The sequence below is a fragment of the Sus scrofa genome, chromosome 1 (assembly GCF_054392235.1).
Source record: "Sus scrofa isolate SSC_HxYL_T2T_F1_AM1 chromosome 1, Sscrofa_HxYL_maternal_Yorkshire_Landrace_v2.0, whole genome shotgun sequence".
Taxonomy (NCBI): domain Eukaryota; kingdom Metazoa; phylum Chordata; class Mammalia; order Artiodactyla; family Suidae; genus Sus; species Sus scrofa.
In genome coordinates this window covers 234,354,196-234,374,699 of record NC_139383.1, presented here as the reverse complement: position 1 = coordinate 234,374,699, position 20,504 = coordinate 234,354,196, and the positions used below count along the sequence as shown (strand labels likewise).

Genomic DNA, 20,504 nt, shown 5'->3' with positions numbered 1-20,504 from the left:
AAGGGCTCTTGAAAGGACCCAAGTCAAAACTGCCAGGAGGAACCCAAGCAGAAGATCTATATAAATTGTACCCCTGTAGCGAAAGTGCTAGGGGAAGACATGGTCACAGGAGATTAGCCAGAGAGTACATTGCTAAAAATAGTAAGATGCAAAAGAGCCAGTATTTAGCTATCTTCCCCAAAGAGCCAGTATTTAGATATATATCATAACAGAAGGCATTTAATAGCCAAGAAAGAATTTGAAATGGCTCCAAACATTTTAAAAAGTTATTTTCCTTTAATCCCTCCTCCACTCACTCTGGCTAGATTATCATGAAGATGAGGGGCAGAGGAAGAAGTAAAACAAAGAATGTTAAAGCACATAGACACTGCCCCTTTTATCATCCACAAACTGTGAGTTAGGGCTAAGCGGAAGGACAGAAATAATTCAACTAAGAATCTGAAGTATTGATTTGAATTGGACTTCTAAACCTACCTGAATGTCGGACTGCTCTAATACCTCAACAGGACTGAGAAGCTATGGGATCTGCTAAGGGATGGCGAAGGCAGAATTCTCTAGGGTATGTGTGAAGAGAGCTTTGGAAAGAAAAAGCAAAGCTGGGCTTAGTGGTTAACAAACCCTACTAGCATCCATGAGGACACAGGCTCGATCCCTGGCCTTGCTTGGTGGGTTAAGTTTCCGGCATTGCCCTGAGCGCTGTTGTAGGTCACAGACATGGATTAGATCTCACCTTGCTGTGGCTGTGGCAGAGACCGGCAGCTACAGCCCTGATTTGACCCCCAGCCCAGGAACCTCCATATGCCATGGGTGTGGCCCTAAAAAGACAAAAACACACCCCCAAAAAACCAAAAACAAAGCTGTTCTTGAAAGCACTCTACCAAGTTTAGACAATTTAACAATCAGGTTATGCTATAGGTTATTCCGTGGTATTCCCTAGACTTGTCTACAGACCATGAGACACAGCACTATGCATCACACCTTTGTATTTGCTACCCTAATGGCTTCTCTGCAAGGAACCCTTAGGAAATATCTCTGTATCTGTCCCCTGATATCTTAGTATCAGGGATAGTTCTGCTTTTCTGGACCAAATGATGTACTTTCACCCAACTGGTATACCAAATGACACTGAGAGGGTTAGTGAGAAAGGTCTGTTCAGAGAGCATTTTATCACTGACATTGTTTGCAATTGCTAACATGCAATAATAATATTATATAATACATATATAATATTATATAATAATAATACAATAATAAGCAGAAGGTCAGCTTTTAGTCTGTTTTATTGTAGTTTATACATTTTCTACAGAAAATGACTCCCTTATTGCCTATACCCCTTGGTGGACTATTTATTCTGTTTTTATTTTAAGGGCAGTGTAAATGATGTTTTACAGATGAATTTTCCACCTTTTTCAGCTTCTAGAAAGTGAGGAGTCAAACTGATATGTCTCCTCCCCTGTCTGCCAGCATATTTCTTTTTTCTTTTTTTCTTTTTTTGACTTTTTAGGGCCGCACCCATGGCATATAGAGGTTTCCAGGCTAGGGGTCCAATCGGAGCTACAGCTGCTATCCTATGCCACAGTCACAGCAATGTCAGATCCAAGCAGAGTCTGCAACCTACACTACAGCTCACAGCAATGTTGGAGCCTGAACCCACTGAGTGAGGCCAGGGATTGAACCCACAACCTTATGGTTCCTAGTCAGATTCCTTTCTACTGTGCCACAACAGGAACTCCTGCCAGCATATTTCTATAATAGGCTTCCATCCTGTGCATCAGTTGAGATCACCTTTTTTTTTTTAAGTGATTTTTTATTTTTTCCATTATAATTGGTTTACAGTGTTGTCAATTTTCTACTATACAGCAAAGTGACCCTGTCACACATACATAAATACATTCTTTTTCCTATATTATCTTCCATCATGCTCCATCACAAGTGACTAGATATAGTTCCCAGTGCTATACTGCAGGATCTTATTGCTTATCTAGTCCAAAGGCAATAGTTTACATCTATTAATCCCAGATTCCCAGTCTATCCCACTCCCTCCCCCTATACCTTTTCTTAAAAAATTTTTGTCCATCTTTTATTTTTAAGCCTACTTCTAATTAAACTATCTTTGTGTGTATATCTTAGTAAGCCCACTTAAATCCTCCCTGCACTAAGGTACAGAAGCAATATAATAAACAGAAAGAATGATTTTAAATGCACATAATGGAATTACCTGTCCTAAGTGTGGAAGATCATACATGCAGCTCATTCTAGACACAAGACATCATTTTCCACATTTCAAAACACAGTAAATGACCCCTGGAATGCTATTTCCAGTTTCCTTAGGAAACAGCACCATGTGGCATGACTCACCTACCCCAGTAGTGTGGTCTCCCTTCGGTCCAGTGTAGGAGGTGGGAGTTTCTCCCCTCTTCCTGTGCCAGCTGCTCCGATTTCTTCTCTCCTGAGTAAACGAACATTCATCTTGTTCGAAAGTACACTCTCCAGGTGGAGGCAGAAGCTTCTCTGCAAGGAAACAGCAGGTGTTGCAATTGCTAAGACACTGTTGGTGAATATGTATTCCAAGGCTTGCTGGAATATCCTCTGGCCATACGCCCCATATGGAGATGCAGCCCCCTCACCAGCAGTGTACCTAAGCCAAGCTTTTGCCTCCAGCTACAATCTGGACTCCACCCTGGGTCCTGCCATAGAGGCAGAGAACACTCAGAAATCTCGATCCAATGTTTTGGAATACTTTGAGGAAGAAATGTTTTCTGACTTCTGAATTTATTTGTTTGAAAGAGCTTGTAAAGCTCTGAAAGTTGGAGGTATATTGTCTTTATGGAAACATAAAAATAATAAAATTGCAGGCAGGAGCTTTCTTCAGAAATCCAGAATGAGTGAAAGGAATCCTCAGAGCAACTCTATAATTGCTCTTGGGGAGGGGAAGAATGTGAGAGAGCTTAATTAGTGTGGAGATATAGCTTAATTTGCGTGGAGCAGATTAGTTAATATTTCTGGGGATTCTCATTTGGAATGTGGGAATATTAATGGTATCCTGGCAGGTGGGAGGGATTAAATGAGATGATGTATGTAAAGTATTTACAACTGAAGTTCTCAATAAACATTAGCTAAACAAATATTAGAACTTGGTGTTTGTATATCTGGAGCCTTATTTACCATTTCCAAAAACAAATGCTTATGCCTTTGGGAGCTATCTTCAATAGCTCTAATAATAATTATTATTAGAGTGGTGTCATCTCCCAGTTGACTGGGGATTTATCCTTTGGCTAAACTTGGTTATACCTCCCTACATCTAGAATCTCTAACAAACAGCCCATCTTTTACATCTCTTGCATGATAATTATTTTACTTCATTTTATTTTACATACACTACAAGCTAATGAAATCACATTCCCTTTCCTATGCCTTGAGTGTGGAGATTTTTATCTGGTTCTTTGAATTGTCCTTGTAGTGCCGCATAAACCAAGGGAATAGAAACAAACTATCTTTTAATTAAATAAACATGGAGATTATTCTCTAGTGCCAGATTGATACCACAATTTGCCTGGTTGTGGATACCCTGTGATTTAGGATGCAATGGTAAGTAGTAGATGGAGACCAGTGATCTGGGTTGAGCTGAGTACCATTTTCTCATTAGACATGATGTCCAACACCATATATGTCACTATTATCAATGCCTGGTCCATCGTTCCATTGTCATTTAATTCATTTAGAAAGTATTTATTTTGTTATAATGTAGAAATTATACGTTTAGCATAGTATATGTATTCAACTTCATCAATATTGCTTGAAAATCTGCATTTGTGTAAGGCAACAACAATAATAAAAACAATAATAATTATAATAGAAGGTATCTGTTTTTAAAGCACTGTGTGCCAGGTCCTATGCTAGGGCATTTATGTGTATTATCCCCACTATTCAGGTAGCTATCAACAACATCTCTCTGATAGATGAGGATACAGGGATCAAGTCATATACAAAGTCATATGTTACTTTCGAGTCATCCTTTCTAAATTCTAAAACTTACTACCCAGCTCTACAGAGAAGCAGTTTTGGCAAGAAAAGCAAAGGACAGACTAGCACAGATTAAATGTATGTGGTATGTTCTTAGAGAAATAAGACATGCTAGAAATTGGCCTGGGAGATAAAGCAAGCTGAAATCACAGCTGTCTTACCTGAAGACCAGCAGCTTCTCAATTCTATTGTAATGTCATCCAGGGCTACAAGCCCACAGTCCCAAAAACTTTTGCATAGGCTCATGAAAACCACCTGCAATTTAGAAAAATAAAACTATGAATTCTGTTAAATTAAAATCGGTAACTCTTACAACCTGAAATAAACTTAGCACAATAGGTGTGCAAAAGCAAACTACAGGCACCTCCTCTTTGTCCATGAACTACAGATCACAGTGGCGTGAGTAACGGTTAACCACTTATATGTGACCCTGGATTCACTTTTATTTTTTTTTTCCAGTAGAGTCAAGTTTACAATGATAAGCTATATATGCTAATGCTGAAATTAGTTTGCATTTTTAAAGAACTGAGAGAGGAAAGCAAGAGGTTAACTGGGTGGCAGAGGAACACTAGTCAGGTTTTAAATATTTTCTCCATATAATCCACAAAGTGCCTACAGGGTTGATGGTAGTCCAAGCATTTTTATAAACATTTCCAGTGCAAACATTGTGGATTTTTTGAAAATGATTTTCTGGCAATGGGCTTCATTCATATAGTGAACAAAGTCTCAGTGATTTGCCATCTGGAGACTTAAGTTCCATTTCCAAAATAAAGATCTATATTCCTGGAGGTTATTGCTAATAAAAGCCCTAAGTGCAGTTATTTTACCAGGCTAATCATTTTTACTGTTGTATGTGAAGGAAAAATAAATCTCTATCATAAATTATTAAATTCATTGCACCAAAGAGAGAGAGAAAAGTCTTAGATTTTTTTCCATTAAGCCACTTTAAAAGTCTCCTTTTCACATATAGGATGAACAAAGAGCACTTTTCAAAACATTTATATTAGATTTTCACTGTAGTCTGCGGTTTACAAAGTGGCTTCACATGTATAACCTAATGTTTAACGAACACAACTGAGAGCTGAGAGATTGAACAGCCTATGTTCAATCCCTCAACTATAAATCTTAATATAAACAAAGAGATAGAGAATATAATCCAAATTATGAATAATGAGGAAATCTGATTTTTTTAGGTTCCAATACTCAGTGTGCTATGAACTCAATTTACAAATATTATCAGTACATTTCCTTTATTTTTTGATGATCAGAGCCACCAGAATATAGAATTCATTTAAAAAGAAATTTTAAAATCACATGCAGTTTACCACTATGCAAAATATAAAAGGTTGTAAGCCAGTATCTTCAGAATAACTACTAATTGTAAGATGTGTGAAAGTTTACTTATTTAAACTTTTTATGTATTTATATTACTTTAAATTATAAAAAGGATAGTTTGAAGATGTAATAATACATAAGTACATATACTTACAATGAACAAAATAAAAGGGGGTGTTCTGGGTTTTTTGTATAACTTCCATTAGTTTTCTTATCTCTATGGATCTCCAAAGGAGGATTTTATTTGTAGGATTTATGCGTGTGAACTTATTCCCCACTTGCAAAGCGGTTTATGCTATCAGCCCTGAGTGCAGTTATATTTTATCAGCAATTCTTCTTGTTATACAGGAGGGAATAATAATCTGTCTTATAAATTACTGAATTAATTGTGGTACAGAGAGAAAAGTCTTGGCTTTCTTTTCCTTTTGTGGCTTTAAAGCCTATTTTTGACAAAAATAGTGATAAAGTACTTTTTCAAAATGAATCTGTGGCAGTGAAATGATTCACTGTATAAACTGTTAACGTATATTAGACTCAAACAATTGGCATGTAAACATGTCCTAAAGAGAAGAAATGTTAATCTGCTTTCACATGTTGACTACAGCATTATTTCATAATGACCATAAGACCAAGCGAGCAAGCAAACAAATGAAATAACCTAAGATTTCAAAAATAGGGGAAATAAATAAACTACGATGCTTCAATCTAAGAAAGGCAATCATTCACTCTGATAGCTTATGAATATTATTTAGTAGCAGAAATATATTCCACTCATAATTAAAATGAAAAAAGAAGGTTTTAACAGATAAAATACAACAAAATAAGACAAATTATATCTAATTCATCTAAAAATACATTGGATAAAATCTTTAACATTACCGAATGCCTAACAATTCTGTGAAGGATCATAAAATTATGGGTATTGAACAGAATTTCCTTTTATTTTCTAACCATTCTTTAATTTTGTTATATTTATAATTGAGAAAAAAGAAGATTCAAGTTATCTATAATTAAGATGTGGAATAATGAGTTACTGTTTTTCAGATTGGCATTATTTACTACAGTAGTCATGAGCACATGTGGTTATATAAAATAAAATTAAATAGAATTAAAAGTTCATTTCCCTTAGGTGCACTAACCACATTTCAAGTGCTCAGTAACCACAAATAGCTAGTGGTCAAGTGAGTTGGACACGGCAGTTATGCAAACTTCCTCATTGCAGAAAGTTCCACGGGGTAGAGCTTCCTGGCTCCTTTTGGACATGCCAAACAAATGTGTAAACTGCCACAGAGGGTTAAACGAAATGCTGAAGATGTTCTGGACCATGGTAAGTCACTAGGTTATTCCTATCTTAGAAGATTTTCTACACTTACAATACTGGCCAGGCCACATGTTGTCCTGTCTGATAAAAGATCTGCAAATTCAGCCAGCTATGTACTAGATTCAAACTGTGGGCTCAAACCTCAGATCAGTTTGCAGTTGTCTATCTGCATTCCAACACACAAAAGAAACAGGACCAGATTAATTTCAGTCTAACACATTGGATTTCCACCTGCTATTAATAATGCTCATAATGTCAGCTCCTATTCTTGTGCTGCCTTCTTACATTTTGAGGCTGCTTGAGGTGCAGAGGTTATTTTAGGGCAGTTGGTGATTAGGTAAGCTGATGACTAGGCCTGGCTGACACAGGCAAAGAGAAAGCCAAACATTTTGGTCTGTTCTTAAGAAATCTGTCCCTGGGTCCTGTTACGAATGTGACAAAAAGGAAATTGCCCATTTCCTTAACCTCTCCTTTCTTTATAGCTCTTTTTCAAAAACAGTGCTTATTTCATTTTAGTCAGTATTTCAAGACACAGAGAATATCTCTAGAGACTGGGAAAAAAATCTTACGCACTTTGAATATATACTATTGCCTATGTGAGAGGGGAAAAGAAGAGGGACAAAGTAAAATGCTATCCCTTAGACAGGTGTTCCTGATACTTTGCAGACCTCTTAAGAGTTAGGGTTAAGTTAGCTTTGTGTAAATCAATTTGTTTCAGTTTAATACAGATTCCAGTCCTTAGGGATTGGTGATATTTAAAAATTTTTGTTTTGATTGAGAATATTAAGTAAAAACTGATTTCAAATTTACCTAATTTTGGAAATAAAAATAGGCAGTGAATGGAGAGCAATTAAAAACACATTTGTGGAGTTCCCATCATGGCGTAGGAGGAAAGGAATCTGACTAGGAATGGTGAGGTTGCGGGTTTGCTCCCTGACCTCACTCAGTGGGTTAAGGATCTGGTGATTAAGTGAGTTGTGGCATAGGTCACAGATGTGGCTCAGATCTGATGTTGCTACAGCTGTGGTGTAGGCTGGCAGCTGTAGCTTTGACTGGACCCCTGGCCTGGGAACCTCCACATGCCGTGGGTGCAGCGCTAAATAAATACATAAATAAATTAATTGAAAATAAAAAAAAAATTGCAAACAATTGTAAATATAGTCAAGGAAGGATCAAAATATGATTTAACTTACTTTTTATCATACTTAAAACAGAATTGCACGTGATCATTTATTTACTATTGATATTTGGGGCTAGATAGTTCTTTGCTGTGGGTCACTGCCCTGTGCACTGCAGGATTTTAAGCATTCCTGGTTCCTACCCACTAGATACCAATATCATTCATAAGTCATAACATGTTGGAGCAAAACATGTCTCCAAACATTGCCAAAGGTCCCTTTGAGGATGTGGAGGGGGTGGGGCAGGCAGGGGCAGAATCTCTGAGATTTTGAGAGAACCACTGATCGAGGGGGTAGAAAACTGCTGTACTTTCAAATCCCACTTGCTCAGCTCCTATTACATGTAGTCCCTATGTGAGTCGCTTTCAAGATCTGGACCTCCTTTTTGGATTCACTGTCAATTTCAAACTATTCATTCTCTCCAGTCAAAGCAGGACAGTTGTTTACATTATAAAAAGGGACTGGATGGAATTAGTTTTCTCTTCCTCTGCACATCACCAGGTGGTGGTTTTAACGAGGAATGAAATATCCTTAGATCCTGGAAAGAAAAGGCAAAAGAGCAGAAAGGCAAGGGAGATGGACTAAGACTCCAGCTGAATAATCATCCCCAAGATGATCAGGGCTTTACTGTTCCAATTTCCTGCTTCAGAAATCTGCAAATTGTCAAAGGGCAACAGTGTGTCTCCCCCACCCCCCAACCCAAGCTTGTCTCCCTTTCAAAAAACAATGATCTACTCCCTCAAAATAACATAATGACAGGCAGCAGATCCAAAAGAGTAATGGAGAAAACTTTCCTCATAGTATATAATTTCAAGCCTCTCCTAAAGCTTTTTTTTTTTTTTTTTTTTTTTTTTTTTTTTTTTTTTTCAGGGAGAGGCAGTGGGATGGAGAGAGAGTCTGTACAGAAACCCAGCCACAAAGCTGTGATAGTCAGAGGGACTAGACTGCCTCTTAACCTGTTAAAAGTGGAAGAAAAAGTAGAGAAACAGATATGTCAGGAACTTACTTTCCCAAACCAAATCAGGACGGAGTTTTAAAAGAATCTGGGTGACTGATTTTAACTGCAGGAAGTGTCATAGTTTAAGTGTCACCCAACACAGTCAATATGATTTTGCTAAGGGAGGGAAGAAGTGAAGCTTTGCAGGGAGCTCTGGAATACACAACCACAGACCCTGGTCGTGCGTGTAGTTTAAAAAGATTGTTAAAGAGCTCAACACTGGCTGAAGTGACTGGTTTCTTTTCACTGTCTTTTAAAGTAGTTTCTATGGCCTGCTCGAGAGACATAGCTGGCCAGGTTGCTGGGTTAATCTACCACCTACTTTACCAATTGAAGAGCACCAGTTGGGCCTATAATTAGGATGTGAATGATAGTTTCCAGAAATGGCTTTCTCTCTTCAGACAGAAACATTTCAATCCTATGCCAACAGTACCATCAATTACTCATGTTCACAAAACAAACCTAGATAGATTCTTGTTACAGTGGCAGACCTCAACAATTTACCAGAGGATTTGGTTCTGCGTTAGATTTAACTTCTCTTCTGATGAGGTTTAAAAATCTTTTAAAGTCATTTTGCACAAATAAATTTGGATATGGTGACTGCAGAGTTGGTGGAATAATTATTCACAAAATTACTATAATCTAGTCAGTGAAAGACCAGAGCCCTTCATTATGATGCTATTGACACAATTGCAGGATATCCTATACTACAATCTATAATGCAATTGCATTCATTTAACGATTTGAAAATAAGTTGTAATAGAACTTTAAAAATTAAAAAACATACAGCAAAACAAAAATTCCAGCATTAGACACTTAACTAAAGGGGTGGAATTTTCACAAAACTCTAAAGACAGGCTGAGTGGAGCTTTATCTAGAAAAAAAAGAGGATAAGACTTGAGTATTTTTAGAATCCCAGCCACGTTTGGGAAATAGTTGCTAAACTATAATAGCATACATCCTGCAGATACTATATTTGGTCTTCCGATACCACAAAAGGCAGAATGACCATGTGTTTTTAAATAAGGCTTTAGCTGACCAACACTTTTTTCTTAAAAGACCCACGTGCTTTGTTCATTTTTTTAAAGACCCATCTGATTTGATTCAGCTCTTGGCTTTGACAAGCAACAAAGACTGAGCAGCCTCCAGCTTTACCCAGCAGGAGTCCTTCTGCTCATAGAGGGCTTTCATCCTGGAGCAGAGGGCACCATGTGGTCGATTTGCAGATTTACAGCCAGAGTTTTTCATTGCTGTTTTGGTGGTAATTTGGTGGTAAACACGCAGATCTCTCAACTCACTGACTTCAGAAATTTGCATTATTTTCAAATCCTTTGGTCACTGAAAAGGAGAAGATTCCAGAAGAGACCTTAGCATCAGTCATTTTTTAGAACAAGGAAAAGGCTCAGAGATCCTGGGATTTAAACTCAAGGTCACACAACAGCCAGCTGCAGACCTGGGCATGAAATGTCACACTATAAATCTCTGAGAGAGAACACGTTTCATTTATCAACCTGCTCATTTTCTCCTTTTTGCTTTTCAGATAATTTAAAACATGATTCTGAAAGGCTTAAAACTCTTCAATTAACAGCACTGGATGAAGGCTGTCTTTGACCTGTGTTTATAACTAGCTTCCTCTCATTTTGCCTTATGTCTGTTCAGAGTTTCTGGTCATCTGGTTCTAGATCCTGAAACTTATGTAGACTGTAACTGAATTTCAGGATTGGCCAACGTTGAAACCTCTGCTCTCAGGCAGTGACTTCTCCTCTCCACATCAGGCTTTCCCTCAGTGAGGTCCTTCTCTCTCTCAGAACTTATGTCTGTTCCACATGGAAAATTTAGGCCCAGAGGGAAGAATCCCCTCAACTTCCCCCATCCACACTTTTAGTGTTATCTTCATTTGCACTCGTTCTCACTTCCTTTGCTTTGTTTTGAGAGCAAGGTCTGTCTGATTCCAAAGATCATGCTCTAACTGTGGGACAGAGATCCTGTACAATACTGTACAATTACTACTGAGGGTGTAAATGGAAAATAAACACAAAAAGCCTCTGAAAAAATTAATACTAAACAAAGGTGAGATGGTATCATTTTTTAGTGTTTTAGGGTCTACTTCCACACCCTAATAATGAGGACATTATTATATGTAATGATCCTTTAAACCTTTCATGATCACTAAAGGAAATAGGTGCGAATGCCTTCCTGGATACACAATGTGGTTTATCTCTGGCCCACCTCCCTCAGGGAGGACTCCTGTTCAAACCCTTCCCTGATCAGTGTAATATAAAGCCAATTTAGTTGTCATGTCCAAGGATGGACATCTAATAGCAACTTATTGTAGCTCACCAGGATGGAGATATAAAATGTCAGTCATGGACTTCCTGTGTGGCTCGCAGCCTAACTACTCAGGGTTGCTTCTAAAATGTCAGTCTTATCAGAACTCAGGCAGAATGCAATCAATTACAAAAACGGAAGAATCTATATCTTTGTTGTGACCCTCAAGGGCTCACTCCTGCTCTGGATGAACTTCTCTGGGTCAGGAGAAGACAGAGACTTTAGGAGTGTCCTCTGATACCCAAAGAGGAACAATGACTTTGCTCTGTTCATGTATGAGACATAGAGACAGTTGTGGGTCTTATTTCCATTGATTCCCAGGACAAAGTAGGGAGCCTTGATTTGATGAAGAGCTGTAGCTCAAAGCTTATATAATGATAATCCCTTTTTAGCTATGTCATAGCTTATTTAACCAACCCCTACTGACAGATAATTGGGCAGTTTCCAATTTCTCAATATTACAAATATTTCTGTGATGAATATTAGTAGATAAATCCTTTTGCATAATCATGATTATTTCCTTATAAATCTTTAGAAGTAGAATTGTCATGTCAAAAGGTATGCACATTTGGGGCTTTCTTTTTGATACATGTAGTTGAATTGTCATATTATATCAATTTACCTTCACAATGGAGCTTATGAGAATCCTTATTCCTTGAATCCTCACCTCGCCAGGGTAATACATATACATATACATATATATATATATATATATATATAAAATACTTAAATATATAATTAAATATATAAGCATTTTATAAATAAAATTTAGGTATACATATAACTCATATATTACATATACATTGGTCTAAAATGAAAGATTTATTTTTAATGGATAAATTAAATAAAAATATCATACAGTATGAATGCAGCTATTCATATAAAATCATACTTCTGAGTATTATATTTTAAAAGTATCTTTATCCATTTGATAGACAAATGTGCTTACTATTTTTAAATTTCTTTGATTATAAATTAAGCTGCGCATGTTCATGTATTTATTTTCTAGTAGTATTTCTTTTTTCTGATTTGCCTGTATATATTCTTTGCCTGCTTTTCTATTTTTTAGTTCATTTTTGGCTCACTGACTTATTAGAGTAAATTTATACATTAAATGTATTAGGAGTTCATCATATATGTTGCAAACTCTTTTTTCCTGGCTTGACATTTACCTGTTAGATATGTTTATTAGGCAATCCTTATTCAGAGAATAAAAACTAAGGGAGAACTAAATGTCTTGGTTGGAAGATGAGAGGAAATAGGCAGGCTACAAATAGTAATGCATCCTTGAGCAATGCATACATACCCATGTAAGCTGATGTTGAACAGAAAATAGGAGTTCATCGCCCATCACTGGTGTGATGGGATATGCTCTGGAGAAGTGGCTTTGCTACCTGACCTGGAGAGAGGCTGCTACTAGAGGCAGGTACAGCCAAAACAGGGCACAGAATATCCAGAGAAAGACGTACAAGAGAGGGAGGAAAAGACAGGGATATCAATGCAAAAGGAAATAAGGTCTTCTTCTACAGGGGAAAGTAGAGAGACTTGACTAATATGTGAATTGTCAATTTCCAGGTAAGTGAATTGAGCTCATAGCTAGAGCAATTAGCAAATATTTACCTGGTCCATGAGCTCAGAAAACTCAAGAATACCCAAAAGAATCCTCACTGGGTATCATCAGTAGGAGCATCAAATTAATGTTGTCTTGGAGTTCCCATTGTGGCTCAGTAATAATGAACCTGATTATTATCCATGAGAATGCAGGTTTGATCCCTGGCCTCAGGGTTAAGGACCTGGTGTTCTGGTGAGCTGTGGTGTAGATGGCAGACACAGCTTGGATCTGGGGATGCTATGGCTGTGGAGTAGGCCAGCAGCTGCAATTCTGATTTAACCCTAAGCCTGGAAACTTCCATATGCCGCAGGTATGACCCTAAACACATACACACACACACACACACACACACACACACACACACACACACACACAATCGAATGTTACCTCATCCAAAAAACTCAGGAAAAAAATTCCCTAAAAATGCAGCCATTGTAAGACTGAAATGCTCACAAGATCAGGAACTTAGAAGTGTGGAGAGAAGCAGCATTTTCAGGTTTATAAACAATTTTGGGGATAAGTATTTGCTTAATTAAGTTTATTAATAAGACTATGGGGAAAGAAGGCCCCAGATATTTCCAGGGTGTGGGGAGGACAAATGTGTACTCCAGCATTATTCCATGAAATTTACTCCTTGGGAAAGTCCTGAAAGAATGCACTGACACAAACACCATACTCGGGTTAGCTGTGTGTTAGCAACCACCAGTTGTGCTAATCAGTCTTTCCAGACATTTCCCCATAAGTTGACATGAAACGCCCTCAACCAATATCTGAAAGGAAATGAAAGAGAAGGAAAATCAGAGTATCTCAACCCTGCCTTACTCATATTTCAAGTAATTTACAATTCCTGGACTGACAGCCGACACTGAGTTTAGCTTGAAAAAAACTCAAAAGTAGGCTTCTTTTCCTTACCCAGCTCCTCTATTCAATTTTACATGCAAACTTATTCCACTTGACGGTATCATTTTCCTGGCCCTGGGTATGGAACCACCCCAATCTGTTGTATAATGTGTTGATTATCATGTCAGAAATTAATGATCTTGCTATTTCTACTCCACATTCAGCTGCCCTGCTTTAATGATGCTGGAACATTAATATCCTGGAGAAGCCATGTCCCAGTGTTCCCAGACATCATGAAATGTGATAGGAAATTTCTCTTTTCTCACATATCTTGTCTGCACATTGGTTTTCTGGTTCCTTAGTCCCCTTATTGCAGGGTGTCTTGTTATTAAATAGACACCTATTTATAAATCTCTCCAGAAACTTAATAGACCTTCTCTTCTGAGTGAACTGCTAAATGTTGTCCTTAAAAATTTTAGAACCCTAGATATTTTACATCTAGTCACATTTTCATTAATAAAGGGCAAAGTGAAAAGGAAGATTTTAAAGCAAAATTGCAAGTCACAAACTTAAATTTCATTGATTTTTTTCCCCCCTGAAACGAGAAGATCATTGTGAGAGGAAATAAATAAAAAGAGAGAGCTGACCACAAGGACTGTGCTGCACAATATTAAAAAATAGTTCCTGACATGAAGATGTCTAAAGTTATAATAAGAGGTAGAAGAGACTTAGCAGACATCTTAAAACACTTTTTTTTTTTTTTTGGTTTTGTTTTGTTTTTTGTCTTTTGTCTTTTTAGGGCCACACCCACGGCACATGGAGGTTCCCAGGCTAGTGCTCGAATTGGAGCGACAGCTGCTGGCCTACACCACAGCCACAGCAAGGCCAGATCCAAGCTGCGAACTACACCATCGCTCACCTCAATGCCAGATCCTTAACCCACTGAGAGAGGCCAGGGATTGGACCCACAACATCATGGTTCCTAGTCGGATGCATTTTTGCTGTGCCACGATGGGAATTCCTTAAAACAGGTTTTTATTTCATAAAGAAGCAACATGACACTCTGATTCGTGTCAGTTCATGCCAGAGTCAAGACCTGAAGACAAGTCTTCCAATTCCTGACCTAGGATCTTTTCTTATACAATCTCATCCTGATAAAACACAAGTTGATGATTTCAAGTAGAAGGAACTCTGGAGATGGACCTTGAGAGAAGGGTAGGGTTTTCTTAGGTAGGATGATTCCTGCAGCAAGATCAGTGGGAAATATTTGCTGTTGATAAACCTTTTGAAGGAGCACTGGGGAAGGAAGGCAAGGATGTGAAGAGTGAGAAATTGCACTGGATCCTAGGCAGTGATTGAAGACACATTTTACAAAAGTTTGAAGAGTAAAGGAATGAGATGGACTAGCAACTTAAATAGGTAAAGAGATAAAAGGAAGGTTTGCTATTCATTTATATGAGAAACATACACTGGCAGTGTGCAAAGACTAATGGAAACGGAAGATTTATGAAAGAGGGACAATTTATGAAATTAGGTTCAAAAGGAGGCATGATGATGAAATCAGATGTATAGATGACTGGTTGGTTTTGATTGAGAACAAGCATAATACTTCCCTTGTCAAATTCATCAAGTGACAAAAGAGAGGCAGGTGAGGATTCAGAAAAGAACAGAACTGAAGGGACTTGTGTTCAATGCCTTCATTCTTTCAGGAGATGAACTCATGAGGTCATATCCTAAGAATGAGGCAGAGAGAATCAAATTGGAAATTTGTGAGTAAAAATGGGTCTGAACATCCAGGGTGGGGTGGGGAATGAGATGTCAATGAGAGATTAGCTTAATAAAAGGCTTTCCCAGCAACATGGAGGGAACAGTGGAGACTAATCTCATTTTTTCCAGCTGTGCTGAAAAGCTCAGGAAAAAGATGAAAATAGCTGCTGAGGTTCCCAAGGGTTAAGAGGACCAGGGTAGGGGAAGCCAGAAGAATCTGCGGGTGAGAAGAGTATGGTGTGGAAATCAGTGCATCATCGACAACAGCACAGAATGGATGCTGGAGAAGCTACGCTGAGGGACAGGGAAGGGATGAGGAAAATCAAGAGGGCTGGTAAAGCTTTGTGCAATCTTTGGGAGTAAGGAAAGTGTGCGAGGTAAATTGTTCCAAAGAAAAGAGTTAGAGCTTTTGGTTTTAATAAATACCATTATTAAAAAAAAAAAAAAACCCAAACCAGACTCAGCATATATGTGTCTTTGTGTCTCCTTATACCCACTCCAGCAGCATATTCCCGCTTTTAAGGGTTCACATTCAAATTCCTTACAGCACAAATTGCATAGATGCTGGGATATGCGAGATTATAGTTCATATGCTCCAAAGGCAAAAACAGTTCATCATCCTTCTTCCTTTGATGGACTTACATTGTTCTTCTTGCCGTCAGCACATATTCATTGATAATTCGGTTCTCTTCTCAATTATTTATTGAGTACTCACTCTGTTTCAGAAATTGTGTACTCATTAGGAAAAAAAAATTAAATAAGACATGGGTCTCTATCCTCCAGAAGCTGACAGTCTGATGTAAGCTTATGCAGGTAGGCAGGTAAGGAGACAATTTCACTATAATGAATAATGCTCTGATAGTAATATGATGCCATGGAAGCTACATAATGGGACTTTCTCTTGTGGCTCAGTGGTAACCAACCTGACTGGTATCCATGAGGACACAGGTTCAATCCCAGGCCTCGCTCAGTGCGATAAGGATGGGGTGTTGCAATAAGCTGTGGTATAGGTCGAAGACAAGGCTTAGATCTGGCGTCGCTGTGGCTGTGGTGTAGGCCGGCAGCTGCAGCTCCAATTTGACCCCTAGCTTGAGAACTTCCATGTGGCACAGGTGTGGACCTAAAAAGAAAAAATTAAAATTAAAAAATAAAAATAAATCCAACTCCTGTCTCATTTAGGCATCTATTGCTTTGAGACACTGTTACAGCAGCAGAATCTGTATCTTCATGAATGTAAAATGGTCCAAGCTGTACTAAGGCTCATTGTTACTCTAGGTTTACAATGTCACCCATGGGCATGGGAACCTGATGGTTTCATGCCGACACTAACCTCTTATTGTGTGGATATTCAACTTACCAGGTGTGGCCCTAAGAAGACAATCAATCAATCAATCGATTAATCAATAAAAGCTACATAAGACAAGGATTCTATATCAAGTCCTCTGAGGAAACTGCCACCATCCACAAGCTTAAACAGGATTTGTTAATGTGCAACTTAGCAGAGTCTCTAACATGTTATTGTGCTGAATGAATTTTCATGTGTGTATGTGGAAAAGTGGAGATCTAGCATGCAAAAATTTCCCAACTCTTTTGACCACAGAACCCTTTTTCAACGGAACAACTCAAGGGATTTGTACTCCATGGAACATACTCTGAGAAGTGCTGACATAAGTTTCTTGCCTGGTTGAAAAAAAAAATGAATTTTATTTTTTCAGACTGGCCATGTGGGGATTTTCTCCATATCCATAAAGACTTTTGAAGTTTCTTTTTAAATCTTACAACAGAATAAAAATGTAGACTTAGAAGGCTTTACCATGTGGATTTTAATGACTGCTGAGCTGATCATTAAGCCAGACCCAGATGAAAGAAAATGCCTGGTCATACGCTCATTTATGGGTCATTTAACATTTTTCCAAAAGAAATATTTAATGAAGACAATATTGAGTTCCTCCCAGTGCTTCTAATGAATAGACCACTTAATGATCTCTGTTAAAGGGAAAACTAGCTTCAGGTTGGAAGACATTGCAGGACCTAATACACGGTGCTCCAGTGACCAAGCATGATGTCAGTTCAAGGATTTAAACACATAGAGGCTAATGTTTATGCTTCATCATTATGGAATTTTCTGACAATGACTCTCCAGTCTCTCCTGACATTTGGCTTTTTCAGGAAAAGCATTGTGGAGTGAATTGTTCTGTCTCTTCCTTGCCATCTCTAGGGTGTGCAAGTCTCAAGGTAACTCCTGATTACTTCCTATTTAGCAGTGTGCCGGGGAAAAAAGAGATCAAGAAAACCATTTCATGGTTCATGCCCTTTCAAACTGTTTCTAAAACATTAACGAGTATATTGTAGACAGTTCATGATTGTGTAAGCATAGCCATTTCACTAAGAAAGTCTAGCACTGTTTCAATAAAGGTTTAACTCAGACCTGATTTTTATCTATTTATTTATTTATTTATTGTCTTTTTTTGCTATTTCTTTGGGCCGCTCCCGCAGCATATGGAGGTTCCCAGGCTAGGGGTCCAATCAGAGCTGCAGCCACCGGCCTACGCCAGAGCCACAGCAACGCGGGATCCGAGCCGCATCTGCAACCTACACCACAGCTCACGGCAACGCCAGGTCCTTAACCCACTGAGCAAGGGCAGGGACTGAACCCTCAACCTCATGGTTCCTAGTCAGATTCGTCAACCACTGCACCACGACGGGAACTCCTCAGACCTGATTTTTAAAGAATACTTTACAGCAAAAGTTAAAGTAAAAAATTATCCACATACTAAAGAGATTTTGCGTATGAAACCTTATGAGGATCAGGACCTAGGGGGGGAAAAATCTTTATTCTCTTTCTCTCTCTCTCTGCCTCTCTCACTCGCTCACCCTCTCTCTCCTGCTATAGTTAATAAATGCTAACTGTGTACCAGGTACTATGCTAAGGGCTTTATACAATGCCTCATAATCCTGTGCAGTAGGTACTACTCATATACCCATTTGTCATGAGAAGAAAAGTAAGGCTCAGCAAGATTCACATAACTGGCTCTAATTATAAAGGCCTGAATGGCAGAGAACCCAGAGTCTCTTATGCATTATGCTCTATTTCCCTCTATCCTACAGATCTCCTTTGCTTGTATTGAACCACCTTGAAATTTTGACCCCTCCTAGAAGCCAAAGTTATTTATAAAACAGAAAAAGTGAGAGTGAAAAATAAAGTGCTAGAAATTATCTTGAGTTAGGGCTGCCCGCCACCTCCCCTTCTTACCAGCTCCTACACTTTCGACATTAGCCAGGAGAGAGCTGTGGGGCATAAAGGCATAATACAAAAAGTATGGATTCTGGATTGAAAAAGACTTGGATTTACCTCTCAGCTCTGCCTCTTAATAGCTGTGTAATATTGAACAATGTTAATTTTCTGCACAAGCTTTGCTCATCTGTCAAATGGGGCTATAAAGCTTTCCTTCCTAAGGAGCTGTGGCATTAAATGAAGTAATGCATGCTAAGTGCTTAGCATAGTGCCTGGCAAGTGGAAGTATTCGATGAAAGTTCCTGTTCAATGCCCTGGGGTACATATATCTTTTTGAGTTATGGTTTTGTCCGGATATATGCCCAGGAGTGGGATTGATGGATCATGCCTGCAACTCTAGTTTAAGTTTTTTGAGGAATCTAATTCTGTTTTCCACGGTGGCTTCAGGGAAGTTCCTTTTTAAGAGGAAGCACTTGAATGAGAACCATTGGACATTGACTAGCTATGGGAGGAGCATCCCAACCCAAGAGACTGCAAGTGCAATGACCTTGGTGAAGGAAATGCCTTGGGACTCAGGGGACAGAGAGAAGGCTGGTGCAACTCCGTGGACTGTGTGACTATGTGATCATAAACAAAGAAAAGAGAGATGAAGTCAGTGAAGGAGGAGAGGACCAGATCGTGTAGGGCCTTGTAAGCCAAAGGAAGGAATGATGCCTTATTCTAAAGACCATAGCACAGTTTCATGCAGGAGAGTGGCCTGATCCTATTTCAGTGTTAAGAAGACTGCTGCATGAGAGTATGGAAAGAGCAAGGTGGAAGAAGAAAATGATACAAAGTAGGTGAGAAATGATGGTGATTTAGACTAGGGTGATAGCTGGGGAGACAGAAGTGGGAATATTTGAGATTTTTTTTTTCTTTTTTTGCTGCGTCTGCAGCATGTAGAACTTCCTGGGCCAGGGATCAAACCCTCCCCACAGCAGGGATCTGAGCCACTGCAGTGACAATGCTGGATCCTTAACCACCTCAAGCCACCAGGGAACTCCCTTCAGATGGACTTTAGAGGTATAACTGTTAAGGATTTTGTCTAGAATTTGAAGGACGGTGTCAAGGTAACAGCAAGAATAGGACTATTCTAACTTTTTGAAACTTGTAAATTTATAATATACAGCATGGTGACTATAGTTAACAATACTGTGCTGTATATTTGAATATTGCTAAGGGAATAAATCTTAAAAAGTTCTCATCACAAGAAAAAAAAATTGTAACCATGTGAGATGATGTTAACCAGACATTGCGGTAATCACCTCACAATATATATTACCAAATCATTATGCTGTACATCTCAAACCAATATGATGTAATATGCCAATTATACCTCAATTGAAAAAAGAACACCTACGATTGCAAAGCCAGTAAGTGGTAGAATAAAGATTTGAAACCAGAGAGACGCCTGGGTCATTGCCCCTAATTACTGTGTTACGTTGTCTCTGAAATAATGGAGGAGAAGCCTAGGAGGTCCAGGGAACACTAACTTATTCTGGGGAAAAGGAGTCTCTGTGGAAGTGAGGTTCAAGCTGTGACTGAATTAACAAGTGTCTAGGCAGAGGAATCAGGTTGTGCAAGGGCCCAGGGTGGGAGAGAGCAGTGCATTCTGGGAACTGACTGCCATAGGATCAGAATGGAGGGAGTTAGGAGTGAAGCTGGGGAGGGGCTGATGCCAGAGCAGGAGAGCCTTTTCCTTAAGAGTGACAGGAAACCAGAAGGTCACTGCCGGGGAGGCTGTCCCATTGTTGTTCTGCTACTGGGCAGAGCACAGATCGGAGGAGGCAAGAGTGGACTGCAGGTGAAGTTGGCTCAATTTCAATTTT

The 20,504-nt window shown here is 38.7% G+C and overlaps 1 protein-coding gene and 1 long non-coding RNA gene across 3 annotated transcripts in view; one reads left to right on the top strand and one right to left on the bottom strand.

Annotated features, from left to right (window-relative positions):
* MAMDC2 (MAM domain containing 2) overlaps nucleotides 1–20,504 on the bottom strand; it is a 163,163-nt gene that overhangs the window by 26,934 nt on the left and 115,725 nt on the right. The window contains exons 10-11 of one of the 2 annotated variants that reach the window (XR_014823538.1): nucleotides 4,185–4,278; nucleotides 2,363–2,511 (exon numbers count right to left, since the gene is read on the bottom strand). Coding sequence is in view for 1 of the 2 variants with exons in the window: in NM_001244983.2 (NP_001231912.2) it covers nucleotides 2,359–2,511; nucleotides 4,185–4,278 (247 nt within the window). In the remaining variant the exon portion in view is untranslated. 2 annotated transcript variants of the gene reach the window in all.
* On the top strand, nucleotides 6,544–17,833 carry LOC146407058 (uncharacterized). Its single transcript, XR_014822763.1, has 2 exons — nucleotides 6,544–6,685; nucleotides 16,762–17,833. It is a non-coding gene; the product is annotated as an uncharacterized LOC146407058 (long non-coding RNA).